At 50.0% G+C, this 12799-nt stretch overlaps 1 protein-coding gene across 1 annotated transcript; it reads left to right on the top strand.

Annotated features, from left to right (window-relative positions):
- Positions 1-246: 246 nt before the first annotated feature.
- Positions 247-4796, top strand: LOC123160277 (putative F-box protein At1g33530). Its single transcript, XM_044578076.1, has one exon. It carries the CDS (start codon positions 3223-3225, stop codon positions 4690-4692), a length of 1470 nt encoding a protein of 489 aa, XP_044434011.1. The 5' UTR covers positions 247-3222; the 3' UTR covers positions 4693-4796.
- Positions 4797-12799: the final 8003 nt, after the last annotated feature.

Genomic DNA, 12799 nt, shown 5'->3' with positions numbered 1-12799 from the left:
AGGTAGATTTATTGACTGAGCGTCATCCTCTATTATTGCAACACAGGTCATGTTGCGGAAAATTTCTGCAACACGGGTCATGTTACGGAAATTTTTGCAACATAGGTCAAGTTGCATATTTTTTTGCAAGAGGTCTGTTGCAAAAATAATTATTTTTGCAACAAAAGCTCAGTTTCTATTTTTCTGGCAACACATGCCTTGTTTCAAAAAAGAAATTGCAACGGATCCGTCGAATTGAGCGACTGAGCGTCACCCTTTTATCATTGCGACATAGATCATGTTGCGGGAAATTTCTGTAACACGAGTCATGTTGTAGAAATTTTTGCAAGATTTTTTTTTGCAACAGAGGTCTTGTTGCAATTTAGTATTTTTGCAACAAAGGTCTCGCTTTAAATTTATTTTTTCTTCAACAAAAGTCTTGTTGCAGTTTCTACTACAACAGAGACCTTGCTGCGGAAACTCATCGTAGTGGATATTGAGCAGCGAGCAGTGAGCAGTGGCCACGTTGACCGAAAGAAAGAAAAAAGACCGCTCGCGTTGGAAAAGGCAGCTATGGTGTGCCGTACATGGCAGCAGTGCACGAAGTAGTGTATGCGGCAGTAAAAATCAAACACACATGGATAAGCATCAGCTAATACCCACGAGGACCATGCACGGATGGACGTGGAGACACTGTGTATTGCGGGAGAAACGGATCAGGGATCCAACGGCACAGCGGGTGGCGGACGCGCGCTAAATATCAGTCGGGCGAAACTAATCGTTTCCCTTTTGGAAAACGCTTGCTTTTGCCCAACTGATTTTGGGGAGAAAATCAGTCACGCCTCGCACGTGCCACGTGTTCCCGTCAGTCCCACCCAACCCATCGTACATCCTTATCTCCAGCGCGAGAACGCGAGCCATCCATCTCCCTGCTTTTTACTCTTCGTGGACGCGTGCTCGTGCTCGCCTATGCCATGAGGGATGCAGCTCAAGCTCCCTAGGCCGCTTCTTTTTTGCGAAAAAACTTTCAATTTATTCATCTTCAATCATGGCAGTACAACGAACACCAGAAATAAAATTACATCCAGATCCGTAGACCACCTAGCGGCGACTACAAATACTGAAGCGAACCGAAGGCGCGCCGCCGTCATCACCCCTCCATCGTCAGAGTCGGGCACAACTTGTTGTAGTAGACAGTCAGGAAGTCTTCGTGCTAAGGCCCCATAGGACCAGCGCACCAGAACAGCAACCGCCGCTGATGAAGAATAACGTTGGTTGGAAGGATTCAACCCGAAGACACACGAACATAGACGAACAATGACGAGATCCGAGCAAATCCACCAAAGATAGATCCGCCGGAGACACACCTCCACACGCCCACCAACGATGCTAGATGCATCGCCGAAACGGGGGCTAGGCGGAGAGACCTTTATTCCATCTTCAAGGAGCCGCCGCCGTCTCGCCTTCCTGAACATGACACAAACCCTAACAAAATAGGAAAAAACGACTGAAAACGGAGCCCTCCCGCCAGCCCTTGGCAGGATCCACCGCACCCCCGTGGCCCTAGGCCGCTTCAATAAATGCCATAGATGATGCACAAGCAAAGGTCATTCTACATTACAACGCTCGTCAGCGGCTGGAGCGCTGCGATGCAGCAGAGGCACCGTTGCTTCGACGCAGCGCTTGCCGGCCGTTGCCGGTGATGCGATGCAGCCTTGCCGGTGCGCTGGAGCTGCAATGCAGCGGCCGCGATGCTGCAGAGATTCATTGTGCTCCAGTGCAGCGCTTGCCGCGGCTGTTCGTGCTGCGATGCAAAGCTCGTCGGCGCTGCTGGAGCTGCGGTGCAGCGGGCGCGACGCCGAAGAGATACATCATGCTCCAATGCAGCGCTTGCCGCGGCTGTTCGTGTTGCGATGTAGAGCTCGTCGGCGCTGCCGGAGCTGCAGTGCTGCGGGTGCGACGCCGCCGGAGCTGTAATGCAGCGGTTGTGACGCTGCCGGAGCTATGATGCAGTATGCAGAGCTTGCCGGGCGGCTGTCGGTGCTGTCAAAACTGCAATGCATCGCTCGCGACGCTGCAGAGAGATCGCCGGTGCTTTGATGCGGCAGTCGGCGGCGGCTGCGTTGCTGTGATGTAGCATCGTCGGGCCTCCAGTGATGCATTGAAGCACCGTCCTGATGGATCTGACGCGAGAGAAGGATGTGAAGCTAGAAGAGAAAGACACACTGCTGTAGTCCCGCAATCTGATGGCCACGCACGCCTGAATCAAATGGCTGGTTTGTTGTGGCCGGTGTGGCTGCTCGAGATGGGAGAATGCGATGGCCATTGACGACGAGCGATGGAGCGGGTGCTGCGCTGCAGCGATCGGGGTCAATTTTTGCAGTTGTCCCTGTTCTCCTCCAGGCTCCACTGGCGCAAATCGGACGGCCACGCGACGCCTCATCCAACAGCTCACGAGGCGGTTTATAATTGCCTCGCGTCAGCCGGATGACACCTAGCAGTGGCCATTATTTTTGGGCGCATTGGTACTGGTCTTGAGGTATATTGCGGACCCAGAGATTCTTGAGGCGATTGCGATAAGGAAAGGATTAGCACTAACGAAGGACCTCTACCAAAGATGTATCCATGTTGCATCTGATTGTAAACAGGTGGTGAAGGATATGAAGAAGGAGATTGCGTCCTCCTATGGAGCCATTGCACATGAAATAATACACCATTCCTTAGAATTTGATTTTTGTAAGGTTAGCCATGAATTTAGGAGCTCAAATTATGAAGCTCACAAATTAGCGAAGCATGCTTTATCTTTCGGGGTCGGACGCCGTGTGTGGCTGGGCCACCCCGGAGATCTTTCCTCCGTCCCTGTAAACATTGTGGCGACTTAATAAAAGCTTTGTGAGGTTGTCTCAAAAAAAAACATAGGACTTACCTAATACGGCAGTTAACCAAAGTCTTTAGTTTTTTTTTTTGCGGGTGCACCAAAGTCTTCAGTTTGTTTGTACGTTGCCTAATAGACCCCGCTGCTTCCGTTTGTAACGTTGCCTAATAAGACGCTGTTTCTACCTATTACGTAATAGATTCCGACTGCAACTATAGGATACGATCCGGACAGCCTGAAGCGCCCTATAAGTACATCCATCGATCTGTAGCTACGCGTTCTCGTTCTAGCCTTCTTGTTCAGACGCGCTCATACGGTTCCGACCTAGGTGCGCTCCAGACAAATCTCCTCGGGCTTCAGCAGCCGCCATGGCCATGGCGGAGCCATGCTATCCCGTGCTCCCGGACCATGTCATCGAGGACATCTTGGCGCGGCTGCCGGCCAAGACGGTGCTCCGGTGCCGCTGCCTCTCTCGCGCCTGGGCGGCCACGCTCTCTACGGACGACTTCGCCGACCGCCACCTCCGTCTCGCCAACCGTCACGGCAGCCCCAGGATTCTCATCATGCAGGCCGCGCTGTCTCGCGAGTCACTCCCGAAGATCCACGCGTGGTCGCCGGAACACCCTGCCTGCACGACGCTCATGGAGTTCCACGGCGCGGTCACACGGTGTAACCGCGGTCCGCTGTGGCCTCTCGTCAGACGCAACGGCCGGAACACCGACGCGGACAATGTCGTTCCACTTGTCGTCACCATGCAGTGTCGCGGCCTGGTCATCGTCGAGGCCATCGGTGCAGGGTTACACTTCGTGTTCAACCCATCCACGGGCCAGATGGCGGCCCTCCCAGAGGGCCGGCACATAGGCTTCCCCATACCTGACCGTAGGTATGCGAGTCTAGGGATCGGCTACGACACGATCAGTAAGAAACACAAAGTTGTACGTGTCTACTACCGCGGATCCGACGTGGATAACCTCCCGGCATCTGGCGCTGGATGCGAGGTCTACGTGGTAAACTCCGGGGGGCTTTGGAGGCCGGCGAACGGCGGCGCCCGGGAGAGACCGCCGGGCTGGGTAAAGCAAGATGGCAAGAGCGTATTTGCACAAGGTCATGTGCATTGGTTGGCCAGGAGCAAGCTCAACCCCCCTAATAAGCGGGAAACTTGGGCTTTCATCGCCACTTTCTCTCTCAGCGACGAGACTTTTGGGACCGTGCAGTTCCCACTCAACGAGCATTGCAATAGCGTACTTGGGCACTACTTGACGGAGATGGGCGGGCGCCTATGCCTCATTAGCTGGGTACTCAAGAAGGTCGAATGGTCACGGCCGCATCTCTACTACATCTGGCTACTAAGGAGACATGAAACTAGCACCTGGGATCTGCACTGCATAATCGACCTGGACACGTCGTCGCCGGAGGTACTTAGGTTCATGCACGCCCGTCAATTCGTCAGCCCACTCGCCATGATCGACAACGGTCGTCGCGTCGTCCTCGTACATGTACAACCACGCCACCTCCAATTCGACAGCGCAGCAGATTTCGAATTGTGCGCGTACAACCCTGAAACCGGCGATATGGAGAATCTCCTGGACCAAAGTGGCTTGCTCTCTAATCAAGGCATGGTCATAGGGCAGCCCACATTCTACGAGGAAAGCATCGCCTATCCCGGGCAGCCGCACGAGGACATAATCTTCGCCATGTCACTGGTGCTACGACAGATGTCGAAGCGCACTCTTACAAGGCTCAGGTTTGTTTGCCGGAGCTGGCGCGCAATGATCGAGAGCAGCGACTTTCTCGAGAAACGACGTAGGGTGCTCATGCGTAGTATGTGCAGATTTTGAAACTACTGAAACAATTACTCATCGAATATATATGTTGTGTACTTGTACATAAAAGACTAGACCATATGATGATGCCCGTTGCCATGCTCGCCATTTTTTGCAATAGAACGATATATATTTGTGTAAATATATGGTGACATGAAATATATTAAACAAATTTGCTGCGAAATAGTGTGTATTGATCATTGATCGAAGAGAGTAGTTCTTATCAATCCACAATTAATGAGGAGCAACGCTATTACTATTTATGGATTAGCTAAAAATCAGAAGATTCTTTTAAGCAATCAGAAGAGTTGTTACCAATCTAAATAAACTACCGCATACAGATTGCGTAGAAGCTTTATGTAAGAGTTGGATTTTTGGTTAATGTGTACTCCCTCCAACTTTGAAAGAGTGTATTTCCAACTTTGTTAGAAGGTAACTGTGCAAAAATATATCAATGTTTTGTGAAGCCAATGAAAATAGTTATATAATAAAAATATTTTATCATGAATCTAATGCTACTAATTCGATAGCATAAATGTTGGTGTATTATGTATAAATACGGTCAAATATAAAAATGTTTATTGGAAAGTACACTTTTTTAATGACGGAGAGGAGTATGGTACTGAAGCCTTCGGCAATTTCTTTGCAATAGGCCTGTGGTTGGATGGCCTGTGGTTGGATGGTTAGAGGGACTGTGATATCCCCAGCCTATCAGGGTTCAAGCCCTGGTGCTCGCACTTATTCCTGAATTTATTTCAGGATTTCTGGCTCAGTCTTTCGGAGGTGCTCATAGGGGTAGGGAGTGTGTGCTTTCATAGGGGTGATGCGCGTGTATATGAGCGCTTGCGTCTGTACTCTGTTAAGAAAAAAGGAGACCAATGGTCGACGCAATAAGGGCAATAATAGGGGTCAGTCGATCAATCCTAGCCCAGGTTCGGTCGCCTGCGTAGTAGTTTGATCTCGTTCTGACCAGCCGCACGATTCATTCCTTCCCCTCACTCCCTTGCATGCGTACACATAAACACCTTGCCCCTTTCGCACTGTAGCGCGCCGTCGCAAAATCAATGTCGGAGCGTCGGGCATGACGACATATTGTCGATGGCCGCGGTGGGGCGACAAGACGGCTTTTGTTTTTTCTATAATCAGGGGGTCACCCCCGGCCCATTTCATATAGAAAGAAACCTTCAGCGTACAAGTTCTTGCAGGACCAAGATCAAACAAACCAGACTCAGGAAGAGAAGCATCTCTCCACCTACAACTACTCCAAGTTATTACAACCAGCTAAAATAACTAAGACCCATTGATCAGGACAGCTCGAAAAACCCCTAACAAGTGAGAAGCAAAGTATGCCAAATCTGCACACTAGCCCAAAACATGCGAGACTGCTCTAGCAGGATAGAGGCTCCCACCCGATGTTGACCACGTGAATGCTATCAGCTTCCTCCGGGTGTTGCAGTTGGTATTCAAGAGTAGTCTTCCCTCCATGAGCAGCTTTTCCCACCGCCTTCATCCAGAGCCCTTCTTCACAGTTTTGGTCTTCAAACCATTTGTGACAAATCAGCCCGGCTCCAGCATCAAGGGTTTCCTCAGCCATTCCCAGATCAGTTCCTGAAACTCTTGCATCTTTCCCTCCTGGAGATCTTGAAACAGCTTGGTCCAGTCCCTTAGATAGCGGTACACCAGCCCCAGAACCTGTTTCATAGAGATTCAAGAGAGTCTATTAAAGACAATAGAATTTCTAAAATTCCACAGCACCCACAGGACTGCAGAGCTCATAACATTAAACTACTTGTGTTTTTTAGCACACAACCAGAACTTAGCTACAGATTCGTATCCAGTAACAGAAATACTAAACACATAATTCACCTCAGCCCAAATTAGCCTAGCTACCAAACAGTCAAAAAACAAATGGTGCACAGATTCAATCTCCTTACATAGGACACATTCTAGGGGTTTTGCAATGCCTCTTTTCCTAAGATTGTCACATGTCATAGTTTTATTTTGTGAGAAAAGCCAAAGAAAGCCTTGCACCCTAGGCGGTACTTTCACACTCCAGACAGCAGGTAGATAAACAGGTTGAACACCCCTAAAGTTAACAATGGCATAGAGAGATTTAGAAGAGTAAATCCCATTAGACTCATATTTCCAAATCAAAGAATCTTTCTCCTGGCTAAACTTAGTCAGGGAAAGGATATCCACCAACTCAAACCACTGTGACATCAGCTCATCTGAGAAGGTCCTTCTAAATGTGCATTTGAGCTCTTGACCATCCTAGATCTCTGCAATGGTTTTATTCTTCTCATTCACTAAAACATAAAGATCCCAGTATTGGGTGGCTAAAGGAGCATTCCCATACCAGGTATCTTCCCAAAATCTAGCTAAACTGCCATCTCCTACCTGCCATTTGAATCCCACTTTCACAGCTTGCAAAGTCCACATAAAACTTTTCCAAAACTGGGAAGGGTGTGGGTCACGACAGCAAAGAATATTTTGGCTTTTAGTATTATATTGTTATCAACAATTTTCCTCCACATGGACCCCTCTCCAGCTATGTACCTTTTAACCCAAGACCCAATCAGACAAAGATTCATATCCTGGATATTTGGTACCCCCATGCCCCCAAATTCCTTCTTCATACAGATAGAAGGCCAGTTAGCTAGGTGGATTTTGTGGGCACCATCAGTGTCACTCCAACAATTAGCCATGTGGGAGTTACTCAAATTCACACTACTAGAAAAAGGGCTATAGATGGGATTGACACTAATGGCGCACCAGACAAGGGGTGTGCCATTAGTATATACTAATGGCGCACCATCTTCTGATATGCCATTAGAGTTGAAACTACTAATGGCGCACCTGGCCCAAGGTGCGCCATTAGTATCAATTTTTTTTTCTTTGAACTAGTGCGCCTGTCCAAACATACTAATGGCGCATCCAGACACAGTGCACCATTACTAGTTGTAACTAGTAATGGCGCACCCGTCGGAAAGTGCGCCACTAATGTTGTTTTTTTATTATATTTTTCCTTTTTTTGCAATACTACTAATGGCGCACTGTTCAACCTAGTAATGGCGCACTGTAGAACAGTGCGCCATTAGTATGTTTTTTTTGCAAAACTACTAATGACGCACCGCCAGAAGGTGCGCCATTAGTAACCTGGATTACTAATGGCGCATTTAGTGCTGGTGTGCCATTAGTAAGTGGGCAACAACAAGATATTTTGGACAACCTCTCCTACCCACACTCACTTTCTCCCCACTTCATTCTCTCCACCTCCTCCTTGTCTCGGGTGCCTCCTCTTTTTCACCTCATTTCCACAATAGATTCATTCAAATTAAGTGGTTAAATTATCTTGTTTTGATAGGTAAGTAAGGGGAGAAGCTATATTTATGTTGTTCTCCCTACAACAATGTGCACATGCATTTTTATGGCCTAGCTAGATCTATGTATGTTCGTGGTGTTGCATATGTTTGTGGTGTTGCATATGTGTTTGTGTTTGGAGGTGTACCGGTATTTGAAATGCGATAGTTGCCAATATTTTGCCGGAATGTTGATTCATTTCCGTTTCGGCGAGAATTTTGGCATTAAGCATTCTTTTTGGTTCTATTTTTAGGGAAAGTCATGCCAAATTTTTTCTTGGTTCTAAAATATCGTTTTGCTCTACCCCGCAGGCGACCATGGTCCGCACGATGACCGAAGGCATCGTGAATAGGTTTTTGAGGTCCGCGAAGGTTGAGATGCTTCAAAAGAACGAGACGGAGATAAGATGTCCGTGTCGAAGATGCAAGCTGAAGAGCCTTATTGCGGACCCGGATTCCGGGCAGGTGCGGGACCACCTGCTCTTGCGTGGTTTCATGGATGGATATCGGTGGCAAGGTGATGAAGATGACTACGAAGTCGTCCATGGGGGCCGGGCAAGAAATGAAAAAGGGCAGCAAGACAACCACCGCGGCTCGGGCGGGCGAGAAGACAAAGAATCCCCAGGAGATGATCACGACGGTGATGCTGTACACAGTCATCATGTAGAAGATGCAGGACATGATGATGAGGAAGATGCCGGAGCAGACGACGGGCATGATCATGAAGATGATGATGCCGGCAGAGCAGACGACGCTGGACCATCGATGGGCTGGGTGCAGGACCCTCATATTCAAGAGCTGCTTCTCAAGCAGATGGATAACGCAAGAGCTGCCACCCGAGAGAAAGCCAAGATGGATCAACTTGAGTTAGACGCGGTTACTCCATTGTATGAAGGATGCAGGCCCGAGGATACCCGCCTGAAAGTAACGCTCATGGCTCTGGAGATGAAGGTAAAACACAAAATGACCGACGCATGTTTCGACGAGAACATGTCATTCTGGCACGAACGTCTTCCCAAGGGGAACAAGTGCCCAACCAGTTTGGATGAGGCGAAGAAAATCGTGTGTCCTCTGGATTTACCGCACGTGAAATACCATGTGTGCATGAACAATTGCATCATTTATCGGGACGAGCACGCGGAGTCTACCATATGTCCGGTGTGCGGCGTCACTCGATACAAGAAGAGGAAGAAAGCTCCTCGAAAAGTGGTGTGGTACTTTCCGATCACTCCTCGTCTGCAGCGGTATTTCGCGGACCCTAAGGTAGCAAAGCTCCTGCGTTGGCACGCGGATAGGGAGGAGAAGAAGCGAGAAGATGACGCAAATGATCCGGAGATAGATAAAAAAGACAAGATGCTGAGTCACCCTAAGGATGCGAGCCAGTGGCAAGCGTTGAACTTCGAAGACCCAGAATTTGGGAACGATCCAAGGAACATCGTGCTGGGCGCGAGCACCGATGGAGTCAATCCGTTTGGCAGCCAGAGAAGCACACATAGCACCTGGCCTGTGTTTGTGTGGATGTACAACCTTCCCCCCTGGTTGTGCATGAAGAGGAAGTACATTCACATGAGTATGCTAATTGAAGGGCCGAAACAACCAGGGAACGACATCAATCTGTATCTGGGGCTGCTGAAAGAGGAGCTTGACACGCTGTGGAAAACGCCAGCCAATACGTGGGACGCCGCAGAGAAAGAATATTTCCCTATGAGAGCCGCACTGCTCACGACGGTGCACGACTATCTCGGTTACGGATATCTCGCGGGGCAGGTAGTCCACGGATTTTCTGGATGCGTAAGGTGCATGGATGACACAACGTATCGCCAGCTAGATAGAGATCCCGGGTCTTAGAAAACCGTGTTCATGGGACATCGAAGGTGGCTTCGCGACGATGACCCGTGGAGGAAACGCAAGGATCTGTTCGATGGTGAAACCGAACCCCGAAAACGCCCGTGTACGAGGAGCGGCGAGGAAATAGACAAGCTGTTGAAAAATTGGAAAGACTGCCCACTGCCGGGAAAGAAGCAAAAGGCGCCAGAGCCGGGAAAGAAGCGAAAGGCGCCAGAGCCGCTGCTGAAGGTATGGAAAACGAGGTCTGTTTTCTGGGACTTGCCGTACTGGAAGATCCACCGTGTGCCTCACAGCCTTGATGTCATGCATATCACGAAGAACGTGTGCGAGAGTCTGCTTGGTACCCTGCTCAACATGCCAGAGAGGACCAAAGATGGGCCGAAAGCAAGGGCAGACTTGAAATCAATGGGCATCAGGCAGGAGCTTCACGCTAATGATGATGATGATGATGATGATGATGATGATGAGGCGAAGCAGGACACAGAAAGTCGTCGCAAAGGCAAAAAGGCCAAGAAGACCGGAAATGACTACCCTCCCGCGTGCTTCACTCTAAGTCAGGAGGAGATCGAGCAGTTTTTCACCTGCCTCCTAGGAGTAAAACTTCCTTACGGTTACGCGGGGAAGATAAGCAGATACCTAGACCCAGCGAAGCAGAAGTTCAGCGGGATGAAGTCTCACGACTGTCACGTGCTGATGACGCAGATACTTCCAGTTGCAATCCGTGGGATCATGGACGCGCACGTCCGTGAAACGCTATTTGGCCTATGCAACTTTTTCGACGTCATCTCTCGGAAGTCGATTGGCGTGAGGCAACTCAGAAGGCTACAGGAAGAGATCGTGGTGATACTATGCGAGCTTGAGATGTACTTCCCGCCCGCATTCTTCGACGTTATGGTGCATCTGCTGGTCCATATCGTGGAGGATATCATCCAACTCGGGCCGACGTTCCTGCACAGCATGATGCCGTTCGAAAGGATGAATGGTGTCATCAAAGGATACGTTCGGAACATGTCACGTCCAGAGGGAAGTATAGCCAGGGGCTTTCTGACCGAAGAGTGCATCTCCTACTGCACGAATTATCTAGGCATCGAGAACCCCGTTGGTCTGCCCGTCAACAGGCACCTCGGCAGGCTCGCTGGATGGGGTCACCGTGAGGGTCGCCGCGAAATGCATGTCGACTTCGAGGGTCGACTCGCCGACTTTGAAAGAGCAAACCTAGTCGCGCTACAACACATAGACGTGGTCGATCCTTGGGTGGTAGAGCACAAAACCTTTATTGAGAAGACGTACAATGACCGAGGCCAACAGAGGACGGACGGAGATATACTCAAAGAGCACAACTCATGTTTCACGCGTTGGTTCAAGCAGAAGCTTCTGTCGTACCCTTTACATGAAGATTCTTCCGCGGAAGAACAACTCATATTCACCTTGTCACAGGGCGCCGAGCACAACCTGATGACCTATGAGGCGTACGATATCAACGGCTACACATTCTACACCGAGGACAAGGACATGAAGAGCGATGGTTATCAGAACTCCGGGGTAACGATGGAATCCTACACCGGTAAGGACAAGGACAGATACTACGGAAGGATCGAGGAGATCTGGGAGCTGAGCTACGCTGGAGAGAAGGTGCCGATGTTCCGTGTCAGATGGGCCAAGAGCGTCCTAAAAGAAGACCGATATTTCACCAACATGGTTATACCCGAAGCCAAATCCAAGACTGCGGGCGCAAACGTCACCGCGAAAAATGAGCCATGGGTACTGGCTTCCCAAGTGGACCAATGCTTCTTCATTACCGACCCGCCAAAGCCCAGTCGTGTTGTCGTGAGGAGAGGCAAAAGGAAGATCATCGGAATGGATGGAGTAGCCAATGAGCAAGACTTCGACAAGTACGGCGACCCGAGGATCGAACATGACGACGATGATGAAGTAGCAGCATACACCACAAGAAGAAGCAGGACCACCCTACCTAAAGGACGTTCGTTCCACAGAAGAACTCCATTTGCGAAAAAGAAGGGCAAGAAGATTGTGAACAGATAGCTAGCTAAGATCGATTGTATTTATAAATCGTAGCCTTCATTTCTCGATTGTATTTCATGGGCACTTTTTGAACTATCATGAATATTTTTAAATTTCATGGACACTCGATCTCGATCACTATCCCACCTCGCCAGATCCGGCCCCCCTCGCCTCCGAGCACCCCCCGGTCCACCGGCGGCCGCCGCCGACCCCCCGCACCCTCGATTCCCCTACTCAACCGCCGCCGCCGACCCCCCGCACCCCCCGCACCCTCCCCCGCTCCACCGGCATTACTGTTTGATGATATTTAAAAAAAATTATTACTGTCTTATAAAAAAATATTACTGTTATGATTTAAACAAGTTTGAACATATTTAAACACAAATAAGTATCAAACAACATTTTAAATGCATAAAAAAATTGTGGAGCCTGGGAATCAAACCCAGGACCTCCTGGTGTGAGAACTGGCTGCTGACCAGTCGAGCTAGTAGAGGGAGCTTGATGTGGATCAGGTCAGGTGGAAGATAACCTGTTGGCTCGAGCAGAAATCAAAAAAAAAATACTAATGGCGCACCAGGGCGAGGTGCGCCATTAGTATGGATGTACTTATGGCGCACCGAGGTGTGGTGCGCCATTAGTACTGTGCCGCCATCCATACTTCCTCCCCGGCCCAAACCTATCCCCTCTCTCTCCCTCGGCCTCGCCCTCGATCCCCTTCCCCTCTCCTCTCCCGACGCCGCTGCCCTGCCGCCTCGACGCCGCCCCGACGCCGCCTCGACACCGCCCCGTCGTCCTTGTCTCCGCCCTGATGCCCCGACGCCGCGACGCCGCCCTCTCCTCTCCCGACGCCGCTGCCCCGCCTCCCCGTCGTCCTCGTCTCCTCGGCGCCGCTC

Source organism: Triticum aestivum, chromosome 7B (assembly GCF_018294505.1).
Source record: "Triticum aestivum cultivar Chinese Spring chromosome 7B, IWGSC CS RefSeq v2.1, whole genome shotgun sequence".
Classification (NCBI taxonomy): domain Eukaryota; kingdom Viridiplantae; phylum Streptophyta; class Magnoliopsida; order Poales; family Poaceae; genus Triticum; species Triticum aestivum.
Note: the sequence above shows the minus strand (reverse complement) of the source record. Positions and strands in the feature narration are given on the sequence as shown.